At 38.7% G+C, this 19,197-nt stretch overlaps 1 protein-coding gene across 2 annotated transcripts in view; it reads right to left on the bottom strand.

Moving 5' to 3' along the window:
- The window catches only part of LOC139943971 (uncharacterized), a 47,606-nt gene extending 29,009 nt beyond the window's left edge, over positions 1-18,597 (bottom strand). For both annotated transcript variants that reach the window (XM_071940888.1, XM_071940889.1), the window contains exons 1-18: positions 18,291-18,597; positions 14,449-14,484; positions 13,659-13,717; positions 11,779-11,871; positions 11,260-11,353; positions 10,192-10,385; positions 9,503-9,587; positions 8,424-8,479; positions 7,937-7,984; positions 7,136-7,214; positions 6,159-6,229; positions 5,569-5,641; positions 4,758-4,904; positions 3,999-4,157; positions 2,764-2,901; positions 1,904-1,959; positions 1,215-1,318; positions 440-554 (exon numbers count right to left, since the gene is read on the bottom strand). In XM_071940888.1, the coding sequence (XP_071796989.1) occupies positions 440-554; positions 1,215-1,318; positions 1,904-1,959; positions 2,764-2,901; positions 3,999-4,157; positions 4,758-4,904; positions 5,569-5,641; positions 6,159-6,229; positions 7,136-7,214; positions 7,937-7,984; positions 8,424-8,479; positions 9,503-9,587; positions 10,192-10,385; positions 11,260-11,353; positions 11,779-11,871; positions 13,659-13,717; positions 14,449-14,484; positions 18,291-18,415 (1,732 nt within the window). In that variant the 5' untranslated portion in view covers positions 18,416-18,597. The remainder of the gene's footprint in view (positions 1-439; positions 555-1,214; positions 1,319-1,903; positions 1,960-2,763; positions 2,902-3,998; positions 4,158-4,757; positions 4,905-5,568; positions 5,642-6,158; positions 6,230-7,135; positions 7,215-7,936; positions 7,985-8,423; positions 8,480-9,502; positions 9,588-10,191; positions 10,386-11,259; positions 11,354-11,778; positions 11,872-13,658; positions 13,718-14,448; positions 14,485-18,290) is intronic.
- Positions 18,598-19,197: the final 600 nt, after the last annotated feature.

The raw sequence follows: 19,197 nt of genomic DNA, 5'->3' as shown, positions 1-19,197 counted from the left end.
GAAATATAAGTGCCACTAGACATATCCCTTTACTTGTCATGGTCGATTGTCCAGATTGTCACTTGTCCAGGCAAACTTGTTTCAGGTAGGCTTGATTGCAAGTCCAACTACCCACATCACCAGTGACTGCATTTATCACAGTTGCCCTACTAATTGTAGTTTAATCTGAGACATACTAATATACAGATGTATATCTTTTTCGCAACCTCTGTTGACAAACCGTTTTTGGTTTAGTCAAGAACCTCTTTTGGCAACTTGTCTTCAATCTGTTTCACAAATTTATCTTGTGTTTTTTTTTTTATTGTAAGATGCACACTGGAAAACAGTTTTGATGGTTTTTCTAATGTGATGTTAATAGTAAATTGGATTGAATTGACTTGAATTTAATCAATTTGACTCTATCTTGAAACAGAAGGAAAGGGAAGACAGTGTTATTTACCATTGGCCATGTAGGGTGAGCAGTTCGGCGTGCTGATGTCTTGCTTGACAGTGGTGCCTGGGATAATCTGGCCAAGTCTAGTCACACAGAAGCAAACTCTGTGGAGTGGATTACACTGCAGAACAAAACAAGGGGTTCAAATGTAATAACAATCACTAATACTAATAATAGTAATAGTCGGTTTTTAAACCCTGCTTTTCTCAAAACGCTCCCTGGTCACTGGGCAGTTAAATTGATTCCTTAAAGCATCTCAGCTCCCTGGGGAGTATACAGCCTGTGCAACAATTTAGCCTGTGCTAAATCAATCACAAGAACCATCTCTGCCCTCACAGGTACCCATTTTACCCCTGGGTAGAGAGAAACAATTATAGTTATTGTCTTGTTCAGGGACACAAGTGTCACAACTCCCAAACCCTTATTCAACACTTTCACTACACAAAGTGATAAATTGGAAACCAGAAACTTTGTTCCAACTACAAAATAACTAAATTTGTGCAACTCACATTTATTAAAGGTACTGGACACCTTTGGTAATTGTCAACTATCAGTATTCTCACTTGGTGTATCCCAACAAATGCATAAATAACAAATCTGTGAAAATTTAGTCTCAAATGGTCATCAAAGTTGCAAGAGAATAATAAAAGAAAAACACCCTTGTTGCACAAACTTGTGTGCTTTCAGATGCATACATGTAACAATTTTTTAAAGGAGGCGGCATCTAAAAAGGAACATGGGCAGGGACACTAAACATGTTTTTATTTTTATTAGGCCTTACCTGGACTTGTCTGAAGGTGCCGTCATTGTTGCAGACAGGACGATACTGTCTCTCAAACACAGAGGAGGTAGTTGTGAAACGACGCTGCTCATCAAAGCATACACCTGAGATGAAAGCAATCAAGCATTAATGAGACTATTAATCAAGCTGGGCTTAATTTCCAAAAGATTAGTCTTAACGCATTGTGGTGTAAACAACTCATCTGAAAGGCATTGGACACTATTGGTAATTACTCAAAATAATTGTTAGCTTAAAAAACTTACTTGGTAATGAGCAATAGAGAAATGTTGGTAGTATAAAACATTGTGAGAAACGGCTACCTCTGAAATAACATATTTTTTGAGAAAGAAGTAATTTATCAGTCAAATATTTGAATTGATTTCGAGACTTGAAATCAAGCATCTCAAATCACACAAATTCGTGTGACTAGGGTGTTTTTCTTCTACTATTATCTCGCAACTTGGACGACCAATTGAGTTCGAATTCTGACAGATTTATTCTTTTGTGCATATGTTGAGATACAACAAGTGAGAAGAATGGTCTTTGACAATTACCAATAGTGTCCAGTGTCTTTAAGATGAATCCTCAAATTTTGTGAAATTAAGCTATTGGTGCTTCTTTCTGCACTACATGTAAGTATACAGCGCTTATCACACATGGGTGTTTATGCATTATTCAAGTTGACTTACCAGTGTTGGTGGTGCAGGGCTTGGTGGTGCATGTCAAATTCCCGCTGTTGCACAGGCTAAAATTTAAGAAATTTTAAACACATGTTTAAGTTACGATAAGCTTGCATGTATTTACCACATGATAAAATATAGCAGGCGGACGCTGTTTATCTATCATTTAACACCATATGGATGATATTGAAAGGTCAAAATGGGAATAGCCAAGCGATAAAGACCCTCGCCTTCGGCTCGGGCCTTTATCACACGGCCACAACCCCGACGGTTTTAATCGGTTGTTTAAGAATTCGCCGCTGCTCTTTTATTTCCTTGTTCAAAAACTATAAGGGATGACACTGAATAAAAGACAGTACAGCTTAGATACATATACTTAGACATCATATATTGCAAGCGGACATTATAAGTTATCAAACAAGCGCGAGTGGAATATGGAAAAATATAGCGCTTCTGCGTCCCATGTCCAACGAGGCCGATTTTTACACTGTCTGTATACGGAGCGTTACGCATTGACATTCACAATACGCACTGTGTAGTAGTTCGAGCATCTGATTGGTGGATTAGTGCGTACTGGAAGATAAAGTGCATATATCCATTCAAAATCACAGTGGATGATATTGACTGGTCAGACAGTAGGAGGAATGACTGTGCAGTTTAAACACTTTCACTATAACTTCATTGCAGATGGAAATAGTGCATCTATCATTCAAAACAACATTGATCAATATTGAATGGTCAGACAGTAGGAGGGTTGACCGGCTCCGCAAGTTCATCTATCAATTCAAAATCATGTACATGAAGACGATATTGAATTTTGGATGATTGACTGGTCAAACAGTAGAAGTTAATTTGTTGTTGTAACTTACCAGACGTCACAGCCGCGTTTGATGGTCTGTCCACTCTTGAGCAGGGAACCAGTGACTACATCTACACACACTGACATTGGGTAGATCTCTGGAGAGCAGTACCGGCGAGTACACTGCCATTTCCCGTCAAAACACTTGCTGTTATGAAAGACCAAAACAATAAAAAATATTCATATCCGCACGGTGTCATACTGTAATTTGTCTGCTAAAGACTATTGACCCCTTGCAGGCAGGTCACACGGGGCGACTGATGCCACGCTCCCCTATTTGGTGGTCAATAGGTTTACATGTTAACACTGCATCGCCTTAAATGCGCACTTCACTGACAGGCATGCAACTGCTCGTTGAAAAAAAAAGAGGAAAATCTTCATAGGCACAACGCAAGTACGGAGCGAGGCAGCCGAAACGCCACAGGACATGATACCCACCATGGTACCCTAGAAAATGTAGAGGTTTATTAAGCTCTTAGGTGGATTTTTAGCATGTACTAGGCTTATTTTACATGATTGTAGTTGTACACTGTTAATGGCAGGCATATATTAGGCTAAAAAAAAGGTTTTTTTCCCCTTTTTTTTTTTTTTTTTTTTCATGTAAAAAAAAAACAATAACGCGGAATTCCGCGGAAGAGTTGCATGCCTGCACTGAATAACGCACAGTGACATTGCTCACCAGTATGGTGATTCCAAGATTATTCGACGGTGGCCTCCGGTAAATTGGGTCAATAAAGTCATCAAAGCAAAATTTTAAGGATTTCATGAAATTGTTTTTGCACATTTTTGAGCTCCTGGTAAATGGGGTTTATTGATCAAGAGTGGTTTTCAGAGAATTTGTTTGGCAAAAAGAAAAATTTATTTTCCAAGTAAGAAAAAAACAGTCGGCCTTGTCTGGGCCTGAGTTTACTGGCCCAAAGGTAAAACCACAGGCCTCGGAGATGCAGTCTGATGTAAAATCTTACCCCTGCAATTAAGCATGTAGACCAAAGCCGAGTGTAGGGTTAAACTTGTTACGCAGTTCTTTATCTACATGTAATAGATGTTAAATTTGCATTCGGGATAAAGAATATTAATTTGTTTTTTAACCATACACCAGTGGCACTGAATTTAAGTACTTTCCCGAGTTCTGTAAGCAAAATCACAGGCATAATTACTCAGGTTGGATTCGAACCCACGACCTTAGCTTCAAATCCCAACCGAGTTCTTTATCCCTAATGCAATAACTATAACAGTTGTACCCACCATGCATTACAGTCCTGTGTAATAGTGGCTCCATGGGGATAAGGAAGACCATCCTGGGTGTTGCACACTTTCCTCGTTGCAAGTGTAGTTTCATCCTCAGTCGATGTTCCAGTTTCACATGTGTCGGTGGTGCAGTCCCACTTGCCTCGTGTGCATACGCTTCAATTAAAGATTCAAAATAGATAGATGGAATAGGGGTATAAATGGGTATAAATGGGTACCTGAGAGGGTAGAGGATGATATTGCGTATGAAAAAGCCTCCGGAGTGCCACGACCGCTCAGGGCTGTATATACTCTTCAGGGAGCTGAGAAAAGGTTAAAGGAATGTTACTTGCCCAATTACCAGGGCACTAATGTAAAGCGCACGGCAGCTAAGGGCTGTAAACTCTCAAGGGAGCTGAGTAAGTTTAAAAGAATATGGGATTTGAAGCATTGCATATATATTTATTGGTTTGCGGTAACACCATGTGTGTGTCTACTTGCCAGGTAGAGTTTGTTCTTCAGAGAACTGTCTTGCTTTTGTATTCTACTACCGCAGAATTGATTTTCGGAATCTGGGAGACATATCAGTTCTGAAAAGAAAGTTACTGGCCTAGTGACCAGGGCACTAACGTAAAGCGCAAAGAGACGCTACTGTGAAATGCGCTACATGTATACAAGAACTAGCTATTATTATTATTTATTCTGACCAGTTTCTCTACAATAACTTTTTATTATTATTTTGTTTGTACAAAATAAACTAGTTTCTGGTGGACTCACCAGATGTTACAGTCTCTCTTTAGGATTTCTCCGTCGTCATGGCGGGTGTTGGCGATGGGGTTGGTACACTGAAGGTAGTACGGTGCCTTGTTGGTCTTGTCTGGACAGATGGTCTGGGTGCAGTCCCATTCACTGTTCTTACAGATACTGGGGTCAAAGAGGGACAGAAATTAGTCCATTAAATTTTCCCACCGTTTTTTGGTGAGCAAAATTTGTTTTTGTGCTTGGCTCATTTTTGTGCCAAGTCAGCTATATGAAACTGGACCATGAGGCAAGGGGCCTTTTTCAAACCTTGCCTTGTGCTCTGGCTCCGTGTTACCAGAATAAGGTTTCCAGCCAAATATCATATCAAACATACAATTTTTGACTGGTTTCCTGCTTAACTTTGCTTAGCAGAAAATTGTTAAGCCCTTTTTTTGGCTCAAACAGCTTTGTGAAAATGTCAATGTGGTGTTTTTTTTTGAGAGAGAGATCCTATATTATCACAAGCTGAGGGTTATAACCGATCTGGGCTGTTTTCATATTGCCACCTATCTCCTGTCAATAAAGGATGTGGGCATGGGTATCGTCCACTTGGAGCATGTTGGTAGATGCACTATATTAAACTGGTGGTGCAATTTACATTGGCTTAAACTGTAGCTTTACTGTGACACTACATATATTTGCATTTTTGAACGGGCACACAAAACTCTTCCAAGTTTACCAGAATAATTTTGGAGGGGCACCACGGACAACCCCAGGGGGGGGGGCAAGAGAGGCCAACATCCTCCGAAAAACCATATGTCGATCAAATGATAAGTTGCCAGCTTACCAGGTATTGCAATCCTTCTTTGCTGTTTGCCCATGGAAGAAGATGAAGTGCTGGCCAATTCTGCAGTAGTCATCTGAATCATAAGAAAAACCCATCAAAATTTCATGATATGTACAAGAATTACATTAAGTAGGATTTGAAAATTTTGCATGGTGGAAATACGGTATGGAAAGGTTTGCGGTAACACCATATAATGACTATCTCTAATGAGTTGGGGTGGTTCTAAAAAGAACTTACATTGAAAACGCACTTTCAAAATGGTCTTGGGATCATCAAAAATGTACATACAAAAATGTTAGTCTCTCATTCTGAAAACATCCATTACAAACGAATCAATATGATTATCTTAGTCCTTAGAACGTTTTCCCAGCAAAACTGTGAAAATTGGCCTACATTGGCACTGACTCAGTCTATAGCAGTCTAGGTACTCCACAAAGGAGGGTTACACCGCCTCTGGATGTTACTTCCATTTGTACCTTAATTATGACATTTTCCTTTACTACATGTACTATAACTGTTGTTAACTAGCAAACGTTTCAAGTTGTGCAAATGCAAATGAACCAATCAAACATACAAACAAACAAACTCACCAGAGCGTGAAGCCAGACAATTTGGGTCACTTGTTTCAGTGCAGATCCATCCGCTGGTGCTGTCGCAAGTACTGTGGATGAGCGAGCACAATTTTCATCAATATTTATAGTTGGTTCATTTAGTTCATCAATACTGGTTAAAAAGACACATGCAGTAATTATACTATATGGTCTCTAATGTACAATATGGTAGTTATACGATAAAAAGCAGTTAACATTCAAAGGTACATATGAAACAAAGCCCCCGAGATAAAGGGGAAAATGACCCAGAATTTCTCAAAAAAGACAAACTTATCCCAGTATTGTTCCTATGCAGATCGGGAAAAACATTGCACAACGACAACAAGGACAGCAAAAAAAAATCAGCTATTGTTTGTTAATAAGATAAATCAAGGATGAAATTGGGCTGGTCAGTGCGACATTTAATAGATGACATAAACATGTATTTTGTTGTCCAGGGGTTGATTTCACAAAGATAGTAATAATAATAGTAATAATAATGGTGGCTAAGTACTCAGGTCTGTCGTACAGTGACGATCAAGGCGCTCCAACATTATTACCCCTGGTCACTGGGCCTTAAATCATTCCTTAAACCATCTCAGCTCCCTGGGGAGTAAACAGCCTGTGCAACAAATATGCGCTACTCGGCTAAATCAATCACAAGAACCATCTCTGCCCTCACAAGTACCCATTTACCCCTGGGTGGAGAGAAGCAATTAGTGTTTTGCTCAAGGACACAAGTGTCCAACCGGGATTCGAACACACACTCTGCTGAATCACTAAAGCTTGAATTCGGTACTCTTACGCTCGGCAGCTCTTATCCGCTCGGCCACGACACTTAGGACTAGTCCTAGGACTCTTTAGGAGTTATTCAAGATTTAGGTAACTCGTCCTAACTCGAGATAAGACTAGTCTGAAATCCATCCCTGTACAGGTAGTGATTTTTCCACATGATAAATCATAACGCTTATCCTTACCAAGTCTTGCAGTCGAGAGTTGTCCTTTCTCCGTGATGGAAGACCGTCTCGCCGACGATGCACTGACCAGGTTGAACTCCTAAAAAGAATATACGAATCAAAGAATATCTAAATGTGTGCAAATCAAAGAACATCAAAATAATAATAATGGCTTATTATAAAGCTCTCATATTCGTCACTCAGTGATGCTCACGGCGCTTCAACATACAGAATTTTCCTGCTTATATGTGGGACTACGATTAAACTATAATAATGATAATAATAATAATAATAGTGGCTTCTTATATAGCGCTCATATCCGTCACTCAGTGACACTCCTGGCGCCTACTCCTTTTACACAGCACAATGAAATGGTTTACAAGGTGCTGTGGCGCAATGAACACCAGGGAAAACCCCTTTTCTTTTTGTTTATGTGCGTTACACAACACACGGGACCAACGCCTTTACGTCCCATCCTTAAGACAAAGCAAGGATGCTAATGTCAAGACTGGTACTCGAACCCACATTCAGTTGATCAGAATTACCAGAGCTTGAGTCTGGTCCTCTTAATCGCTATAGGCAACAGAATGTGTGCAAACCAATAGGAGACTTTCTGGGACGATAGGTGGCAGCAGACTTACCGGGTAAAGCCATTGTTCTCAGAATTGTGCTCATGTTCAAAACTACGAAAACAATAGAAAGTCTGCTGCCACCTAGCGTTGGAAAGTTTCCCATTGCTTTGCTCTTAACAATGGCGTCTTGCAACAACCGATGAGTAAACATTTGGGGCTTCAAGGTCTTCTGAAGGAAAGAGTAACTCACCTTTTGGAAGCCAAGGGAAAACTGGTGATGGGGTGGTGGAAATTGCAGCTGTAAAAAGAGGTTGTAAAACAACATTTTTTAAAACTAAAAAACAACTAATTCACAATATTCAGCTGTAAGCCAACACTCAAGTTGTTGTATTTTAAGTCTACACACTTTTAGATTTAAAACACAACAACTTTTAAGAAATTGCAACAAGTAGTTAATGGCCTGACGTTGCGACCTCAGCAGATCGAAGGCTAAATGACAAAACCAATCGTAAATCTGTGCGTTATCGAGACACATTAGTTGCAACTGATTCAGCGAACCAATTTGAAATAGACACATTAGTTGCAACTGATTCAGCGAACCAATTTGAAATAAGACATTTAAACTAAAACCAAGTACAAACAAAAACAAGCATTTTTAAAATTCACATAGATTTGACTCAAAGCATATTTGACTTAAATGGTGTTTGAAGCTTTGCTCTTAACAATATTTGACTTACTGTCACAATAGTCTTCATCACTATAGCAAGACCAGCGGCCAGTAGTTTGGCAGATACTGAAAAAGGGAAGAAAAAATAGGGGGAAAAAAAAGAAATTACATCAAGAGTGAAAGAAAGAACGCTTTGAACCTTTGCATGGCAAACAAACTATAATGCTAAGGAGTAAGCATAAATACTAAATAGAAAACTTGCAGGTACACCCAAGGGAGTGTTGTCTCTGAAAGGGGCTTGTGTGGTCTCAACGTTTCAAAACAGTATACTATCTGCTCGTCTTCAGGAGAAACCACTATGATGTTAGTGCAGGGCTTTACCCCCTTGCAGGTAAGCGCAATGTCAATGTTGCCTGGGCAGTCGACTTCTTCGTGTGAGCATGACAATTTGGACCAGCCTTGCTACCATGGGCAGTGACAGGCCCTGCTTTTTCTTGACATGCCAGGCGTTTTAGGAACATGCCTCAACATTATAAAAGCTATTGTCTACCTTTAACTTTGAACGATAATAAATAAATGTTATTTTTAATGTTTTTTATTTAATTGAAATTAAGCTGATAGATATCTAATCATTTAGAAAATATGCGTTTCTTTTTCAGTGGTCGGTTTCTACATACCAAGCCACACAGATGTATACATTCTTGGTTTTTTTTTACATTCCCTGCTTCTTAGGAACATGCCTCAACAATATAAAAGTCATTGTCAAAATCATTGTCATTTTTGACTACATATGATAGTTCATAAATGTTACCATGAATCAAATTGAAAATAAGCCGATAGAGCATCTTATCATCTTATAAATTCTTCCCTCCCACCATCCTGGATTGGAAAAAACCTACAGAAGGATCTAGCTATGTACTCATCCCCTCAACACCTTTAAGGCAGCTCTACGGGTTAACCAGCGGATGTAGCTCCACCCATCATGTTTTTAACTCCACTGTTATTTAATGCACTTGCCTTCATGTCTCGTCAATTGAGAGCCAACGCATGCGCGCTTATGCAGTACGTTTTGGCTCATGTAGTTGAGTCAGTACTTATATGGAAGAAAACAAATTTGCATATCTTTTTCTGTGAATGGTTTTTACTTACCAAGCGAGGCAATCGCCTTCCTTGACAATCTCTTCTGGGTCGTATTCCTTTGCCTTGTGGCTACAAGTACGGGCACCCTTAGTCTCTGAAAGAATGAAAAGGGATCATGTAACTTTCTCAGAATTGTAATATTTTACTTGGTTTTTGTTCTGTTGTGATTGATTGCTTATATAAACTTTTCCTTTATTGCTTTAAATTGATCACATTTTGTGGATCTAATTTTTAACATGTTCATGATTTCAATTTTTATTATTAAATGTCACAATTTTTCCTATTTTTATTATAAAGGACCTGGGAGCATTTTTGCAATGGATTCAGCACTATAAAAACGTGTTTTATTTTTATGACTATTAAAAAACACTACATTGGATGCGCATCAAAATCATTTTTACTTTTATACCATGGTGTGTCATGACCGAGTGGTTTTTAGAGCATCAAATTCAAATTCTGAATTAGGTACATTAAATGTTTGACTTCTGAAAAAGATCGACTGTTGCAGTTGTTCAGAACGACTCTGTAGCGCCTTGGTTTCAGAAGTTGGTCTTGTTATAAGCTGAGCCAAAGTAAATGTTTCGTTTATATGTTCACCTGTCTGAAACCAAAATTTATCTGCGTTGACCTAGAGTTGCTCCTAATTTATTTGGTTAGACACGACTCTGGGGCGCCTGTTTTAAACAGGTGTTATTTACCTTCGTCTTTGACTGGACAGAGGACTCTGATCCGGTAGTCCTCACACTGTTCATCAAGAGGCTGGTCTTCATTCTTACAGCGAAGACCCACACGGCGGTCACATGTCACCACCTGACCACTACGGGAGCTATCAATACCAGCCAATGTCTGGCACTCGATGGCCTGGGGTACGCTGGATTTACACACGTCCAAACTGCAAATAATTCAGTCAAAATCAATGTAAGAGCATGCCAACAGGGAGTGGATTAATTTTCAACAATTTACACAGCGTGCACTTTCACAATTTTGCAGAGGGCATTTGTTTATCGCACAGTGACAGACAAATTGAAGAACAGCTAGGTGGCTGGCATGAACTCTCATATTGTTGCAGGGAGCATTTCGCTTGGCCCACAATGACAAACAAATTGTGACGAACAGTGGCATGAACTCTCATATTGTTGCAGGGAGCATTTTCTTAGCACAAAATAAATCACATATGGAAGAACAGCTTGGTGGCTTGCATACACTCGCATATTGTTGCAGGGAGCATTTTGCCAAGCACATTATGAAAGACAACTTGAAGAGCAACTTAGTGGCTGGCAGGCACTTTCATGTTTTTGCTGGGAGCATTATTTTTGTTTAGCGCACAAAGAAAAACAAATGGAACAACAGCTTGGTGGCTGGCATGCACTCTCATATTGTTGCAGGGAACATTTTGCTTAGCGCACAATAAAAGATAAATTGAACAGCTTGGTGGTTGGCGTGCACTTTCACATTTTTGCAGAAAGCATTTAATTTAGTGCACATTGACAGACAAATTGAAGAACATTTTGGTGGCTGGCGTGCACTCTCATACTGTTGCAGGGAGCATTTTGCTTAGCGCACAATAAAAAACAAAATTAACAACTGCTTGGTGGCTGGCATGCACTTTTTGTCTTTTTTTCAGGGAGCATTTTGCTTAGCGTACATTAAAAGACAAATTGAAGAACATTTTGGTGGCTGGTGTGCACTCTCATATTTTTACTGGGAGCATTTTGCTTAGCGAACAATATAAGACCCTATTACTGGACCTTGGGTTCCAGACTTACTCACGACGGAGAATGTACACATCCTCAGAGTCACCGATGTCAGTTTTGGGGTTGTAGTTCGTCCACTCACTCCACCTGTAGTTCTTTTTCAAACCTGCAATGGGAAGTAGAAGACACCAACATTATTGTGTTTAATCAAATCAATGCACATTCTAGATCACGAGCCTAACCCAAATTAAAACACAGTTAATAATAATGATAATAATAATAGTGGCTTCTTATATAGCGTGCGTATCCGTCACTAAGTGACAATCAGTGGCGCTTTACGCACAGTATTTTCCTGCAAGGTATGTAGTAAGGGCTAGGTTTGAATTATGAGATCTACTCCTTTTACATAGCACCATGCTATGGTTTACAGGGTGCTGTACATGTAGCACAATACGCATCCAATCAAACCGGGAACACCAAGGCAAACCCCTTCTCTTTTCTACAAGTGCACTGGGTTCTTTTGACGTGAATTAAACAAAACACGGGACCATCCGCTTCACTTCCATCCGAGTGGGCGTCATGGGTACTTACTCTCACAGTAGGTTCCAGTGAAAGCATCCAGGCATTCACAGGTGTTTGGTTTTCCACACGTTCCACCGTTCTCACATGGTGTATTACAAATGGCTGTACAGATAGAAAAGGAACAAAGCATCAGTTTATAGTCTGCACACACCACTAACATGAGTGGTTTTCCACACGTTCCACCATATGGATGTACAGAAAGAAGGGCGAAAAGACATATCCTGCAGGTTAGTAAAATGTACACATCACAACATGAGTACTTTTGCACAAACTGTTGCAATGCATCCAACTACAAAAGCAACAGCACAGGATTGCAAACACATTAAAGGGAAGGTACACGTTTGGTAATTACTCAAAACAAATATTAACTTAAAAACTGACTTGGTAACGAGCGTTGAAAGCACACAAATTCGTCCAACAAGGGTGTTTTTTCTTTCATAATTTTCTCCCAACTTCGATGACCAATCGAGCTCAAATTATCACAGGTTTGTTATTTTATGCATATGTTGAGATACACCAAGTGAGAACACTGGTCTTTGACAATAACCAATAGTGTACCTTCCCTTAAAAAACACATTTATATACTTGTTTGTAGGTCAATTAACCACAGCTTTTGGTGTAAGGTTTTACAGAATTCATTTAAAGGCAGTGAACACCACTTGTAATTACTCAAAATAATTGTTAGCATAAAAACTTACTTGGTAACAAGCAAAGAAGAGCTGTTGATACATGTAGTATAAAACATTGTGAGAAACGGCTACTTCTGAAGTAACTGAAAACACACAACTTTGTGTGACATGGGTCATTTTTCTTCCATTATTATCTTGCAACTTCGACGACCACAGAGTTCAAATTTTTACAGGTTTGTTATTTTGTGCATATGTTGAGATACACCAAGAGAGAATACTGTTCTTTGACAATCACCAAAAGTGTTCAGTGTCTTTAAAATGTTCATTTGCCGAGTTTGTAGACCTTTGAATATTTTATTTTATCAAACTTATACTTTATTTATACTTAAGTAAAATCGGCTCAGCATGAAAGATGTTATTTTTATATTGGATTTTTATGTACAAATAAAATGCACCCGTAAAACAGGGATGAGATTATATGAAAATAAAAAATGGAAATGAAGCTCCCTAAATGTACAACATTTAAGAATTAGGACTTGTCAAAACAAGGAAAAAGTCTCTGTGATGGTAAGATTGTCAATGTCAATATTACCATAAGTTGTTAGATTTTGGAAGGCCAAAACAGGGCTCGAATTTGGAGAAGATCTATTTCAAAATTGTTCTAGTGTTAGTGTACTTAGATACTCTTGAAAGAGAATTAAAAGATAATCATCACATTCAGTCGACATTTTTTCACAGAGATATGACAGACATATTGCTACAGGTTTGGGTAAATTTGTGTGTATCGGTATACACCCAAACCAAACAGTACACTCCTATCACGTCCGCCATTAAAAAGGCTTATAAATGGGGTATATTGAAATGAAAAACACAAGACCACCGGGCTTGTCCCGTTGTAAGTTTACTGGCAGCTAAACCCGAACTTTAAAATCACATTTCGAGCCCTGTTCATTTTGAGCCCTGCCCTAGTCAAAATCACCTCAGGGACTTGCATTTATAGGGAGGTTTAGCTGCACGTTACACTAGCAAATTCGTGAACGTGGAAGTCAGAAAATTGTGTTGTTAAAATCTCACGCTTTTTAGCATACGGGAGGTTACCATTTTCAGTTAGGTTAATACGTGCAGACATCATACGTGAGCATGTAATAAGCCCAGGTGGCGTCACCTAGAAACAACACAATTTTCTGACGTTCACATTCAAGTGTTTGTTCGCGCATTGTGCAGCTAATTAACACTACCCTATTGTGAACCAATACATACGTGTTGTGCAGCCTTCTTCAATGGTGCCAGTGTAGCCGTCACAGCAAACCTGGATTTGACTGTAAATCAGCAACAAAAAAACGACAATTTATAAAAATAGAGAAATGAAATAAGCTTTTGCAACTTGCTAACCAACCAATGGTATAAATGCCTAATATTCCGAACATAGAAGAGTCATCCTCAAATACTATGAAACAATTATTTCGTTTGAGCATCTTTGGAAAAAAACTCTGCTATGCCAGAGATATGAGGAAATTAAAAGTGCAAGAGCCAATTTTCGCACATTTTCCCCTTAAAAAAAAGGTTTACTCTGAAAAAATGTTGCAGATGAAGGCATTTCAAAATAAAACAAAAAACCTACAAAAACCTGTGTACACATGTATGCCATGGACATTAAACAAAATACAGTATGTAGCATGCAAAATTATTGTTTGTGCATGGCTGACAGTTATTGACTTTTAGTTTTTGAGTAAAACTACCAATAAACAGTGGGGATTTTTTTGTGCAGTACCTTAAATAAAGCTTGTAACTTTCTTAAATTTAAAATTTTAATTTAAATTTTCGGAGTCACAATTTCGGATCTTGTCGGCCAAAACAAGTTGCGCGTTTAAAAAAAACTTTAAACTACAAAAACACATTGTATCATTCAAATTAGGAATAGTGTTAACATTTTGTTAAAAATGTATTTTACTTACACAATTGTTACCCATCAACGAACTCATTTCAGACAAACTGAACTAAAGTTGGATAAAAGATTTTAGATTATAAGAAATTCATCAGTAACTCTCACCTGCCATCTCTACTGTAGCCTGTGCATACATTGGGTCTGTAAAGAGAGAAAAAAACAATTGTTCAATTTGTTACAAAAAACAAAAAAAAAAACGGTAGTCAGTCAGTACAGGGCCCAAATCATGGCTCTGCTGAACCTAAGCCAAAAATTGGTGCTTGCGGAAGCAGGGATTTCTTTGCTTACGTCAAGTGTATTTCATGGGTTAGCAGGCGTGTACTCCACGTTACAAGGCATTTTACACTTACACTACATGTAAGTTTTTATGCTAACAATTATATTGAGTAGTTGCCAATAGTGTCTGGTGCATTTAAAAAGACATGTAAGATAAGAGCTTGATCTCACAAGTCATGGCAGCTGATACCTAAGTCAGTTTGGAACACTGCCAGACCCCAAATTTGCATTGGAAAACTATTGCACAGTGTCATGACTGGGGTTTGAACCCACACTCTACTGAATGACAACACCAAAGCTTGAGTTTTGTAAACTGTGACTGCTCAAAAACTGCCGGTATTCAACAAAAACAGATGCAACGAGCAAAAACCATTAAACAAAATTGGGATTGTGTTTTTTAAATTGAAACAAATTGATAATAGAAAATATGTAGTCCGATAATTTTAAGAAGACAATGGGACTTTTTTTTTTCTTACTTTTTAAAATCAAGACCTTGATCTTTTACACATTTTACACAACCTTGGTAATTATGTAATTAATGAACAATTTCATTTAGTTTCCTTTCCAGTATAAAGTTCTTTTTTAAAGTGGACAATCGGATGTGTCAGTATTTAAAGTACTATTAGCACCTTGATGTTATGAATTTATTTATTTGTTTTGGGATTTTTTAATTTTATATCCACACAGATTTCTAGGGCTATTGATACAACTGATGTTTTCGTTCCATTCAGTGCAATGTGGCTCTGGGGCCGATTTCACTAACGCTTTGCGATCATCGCAAACGCTGAAATCGAACGCTAAATCCAAAATCTATCGCAACTTAGCGATGGATTTTGAATAGCGATTTCACTCAAACTTTCAATTTTGCGATGACTCGTTAGTGGTCGCAAAGTAAAAGTTCATCGCAAACTTATGATACATTGCGGCATTTTGTGCTTATAGTTATAGCGGTGTAAGTCTTGAGGTATAATTTGTCCGTGTTTTAGAGTCTTGCGGTCTTTTACCTGGTAGACTCAGATTGCCAATGACAACTATCAGTGACGCAACTGCAGCAAAGGGAGCTTAGTAAAAAGGAGATACTATCTGGGTTGATTATTTTAACCATCATTTTGACTAAAATGTGCAAAGTGTGGGCCTACAGGCAAATTGAAATTGCAGCCAATAATTCATAAATCAGAATTGTTAGACAATTGAGACATTAGGCAAAATTTTAAAAATACCAGTTGATCATCCCCTCCCGCATCCTTTTTTGGGGCCACATCTTTTTTTTACTATTTTATTATTTTTGTGGAAGAAAAAAAAAAAGAAAAAAAAAAATTTTTCATTTGTTTCAAACTCTCTTTTCAAAAGGACTGGCCTAGGAGCTTTTTCTGAATCTAACGTGTAACCGTCTGTTTCATAAAACAATAATAGTGAATGCCTACCAGCAAGTCTTTTTACAAATCCGACCCTGTTAAAAAGTGTAACTAATACAGTAATACTAATAGTGTTAACAGAGATCCTCATCAACAAATAGGTATAAAACAAGTTTGCAATGGGTTCAAACTGAAGAATTGGTGGCCTGTTTGATTTGAAATACTAAGCGGCCATCTTGAAAAAAAGGAAAAAAAAGTAAGTAAATAATAAGGCCCTCATCCTCCTCTTTTGGAAAAATCTGGACGATCAAATGGTATTTTTTTTTATTTGGCCTTAAAACTTAGTTTATTTATAATATTATTTCATTGCACGTCAAACAGTGCTTACACCATTACACAAGATGAAACTGAGACAAGCCAGATTAGATGTCGGAGGAAAACCCACAATTGGAAAAATCTATGCGATCAGGTAGGCACTGCAAATGCAAGGATCACTCGGTCTGAGGTGGGATTCGAACCGGAATCCTCAGAGTTGTAGGAAAGGAAAGAAACCACTGAGCAAAATTGATCCCATGTGATTAGTAAACCTCTGGTCCCTGGAGGAAGGGTTCAAGCATCACAACATATTAATGAGACCGTCTGTTTTTGTCATCCAACAATCCATTTACGTTTAAAAAGCCATTGGACACTTTCGGTAAAAAGTATTGTCCAAAGGTCCACACTTCGTGTATCACAACTTGTATATAAAATAACAAACCTGTGAAAATTTAGGCTCAATCGATCATCGGAGTCGGGAGAAAATAACGGGAAAACTCACCCTTGTTTCCGCACGTATCGCCGTGTCATGACATGTGTTTGAAATAAATCCGTAATTCTCGATGTCGAGAATTGCTAATTGTTTTGATGTTTTCTCAAAAAGTAAAGCATTTCATGGAATAATATTTCAAGAGAAGTCTTTCACCATGACCTTCTGTAAACCCTGTAAGTTATATGTAAATCTGTGAACTTTTATTTCTTTTCTGTTCCGAAAGTGTATTATGGCGCAGAATTGGTAAGAAAAAAAAAATCGTGAAATCACAGATTAACATCAAATTCAAACTTACACGGCCTAATGATATTGTGAGCGTTTTATTCATTTTTGCTTTGGCATCGAGCAATCATATTCAACATGAAGTTTGTATCGGTTTTTCACTATTCTCTCGTGACCCAGATGGTCGATCAATCTCAAACTTCTACAGTCAGTTTATGTATTTTGTGGATTACATACCCTTAAAGCGCTTTAAATAATACACTGACAGCAGCTGTGTGTTCTGTCAGCAAAAACCAATTCTGTTATATTCCTTTCTAAGAGTTTCCAGTCGGTCAGGGCATAGAGTAAGGTCCTTACTCTATGGTCAGGGATAGTGTTAATTGCGATAACGTAACCCTCCTGCCGACGGCGTAGCCAGCCGGCTCCGCCGTCGGCAGGAGGGTTACGTTATCGCAACTAGGATAGAGTAGCCTATGTAATTGTACGGCATGAAGCAACGACGATTGACTCTCTCTACTCTAGCGCTTCTGGATGAACGAACCCAGCATCAACACAAGATGATCTAGAAGACTAGAGTAAAAGAACAACAAATGGTCCTACCAACCATAGAGTAAGTCCTACCTTGATAAACCAAAAATATCCAAACTTTTGTGACAAGAACTACATGCACTAGGAGTATTTTGCTATATCTTACCATCCTAAGGATCATCCTAATGAGCAATACGTAAAGTTTTGTAAACGTTCACCAGGCCATGTTTTGTCGATGTCATAAGCAGAGCAGACGGTTTATTTTTCGTACGTCCCACACGGTGTGAAAAAGTGAAACAGCGCCCTCAATTGACCCCATTCTCTCCCCGCCCCGCCCCCCCCCCACCCCCACCAACCAGTAATAACTAATTTTTCAATTGACTTGTTTTCTTCCTTTTTACACGTGCACGTGACATCCATAGTGATTTATTTGTTTATCGCTCGTAAACATAACTTAATCATGCTTTCACCATGCTTTCACCATCTTGATAGTATTTCTTGTTAAAAGTAGTCCGAATGAGTGTTGCTGAAAAACAATACTGCTCGAAATTGATGAAAAATGGGCAACAAAGTTACTGTTTCGGTCAATCAACCAATGGGCACTGGGTCAAAATGCCCATAAAACGCACCCCGACTGTTTCCCCTTCATCGGGGGCCAATATTGATTTACATAATTAGAAAATCAAGACAGCTTGAAAGGTGTTTGTGTGCGAAGTAATCATGCATATCCCACGAAATGCCATTAATCCAGACCCTACCTTGTGGTCTCTATTGGTGTAGTTGGTCCAGTCTCGCTCAGGTCCGTCTCCCATTCATCCCACTGCATCCTGATAGATGCTCCCCAAGCCACTGTCAAAGCAGCCAGAAAAACAAATGTCCTCATCTTGGTGTGTCTCGGGGTGTGTCACTACAGCCCCTTAAAAATCCTGAGTATGAAGTCCTCTAACAAGTCACTTGGAATGCTGATCCAGACAACTTTAGGCGCAGACCTCTTATCAGTTTATTTTCTCTTTCTATGTCCGTTCCAACTTACATCCAACCAAGAAATATACTGCTACGCCAGTCGTCGAAAGTTTTTATACCGCCGAACCCTTTGTCCCCCGCGCAGGGGCAGGCCCGGGTAGGTGCTTTTCAGCCGGTGACTCGATTGTATGCAAATTGGTCACCTTTTTATGTCCACAATAAATTGGGCTAGCTAAGAAAGAAAAAAAATAATAAATCGTGACATCGAACTTGTTTATCATCCGATTAGGATCATTACAGTTGGACTGGGTCCATGAAGCCATTATTCTTGCTGTGATTATTTTTCGATCTGTGTGCAATACAATTTGCATCCCCGTTGCATTATTGTATTCTTATTCTGGCGTTGCTCTATGGGCATACGCGCGTTGGACACTATTATATTGACTCATAATAATTGTTAGCAAACTTTGGAGAACATAAAACGTACTGAAAAACGGCTCCCTGTAAAGTAACGTATTTTTTTTTTAAAGGAAATTATTGTTTTACTCAAATTAAAAGACCTCAGGCCTGAAGCCTTTTAGGGCATCTGAAAGCACACATTTTGTGTGCAACAAGGGTGTTTTTTCTTTCATTCGATTGCGGCAAGTTCGATGACCAATTATTTCTTAATTTTCACAATTGTTTGCATATTATGTTGGGATA

This window comes from Asterias amurensis, chromosome 11, assembly GCF_032118995.1.
Source record: "Asterias amurensis chromosome 11, ASM3211899v1".
Classification (NCBI taxonomy): Eukaryota; Metazoa; Echinodermata; class Asteroidea; order Forcipulatida; family Asteriidae; genus Asterias; species Asterias amurensis.
This window is presented reverse-complemented; position numbering and strand designations above follow the sequence as displayed.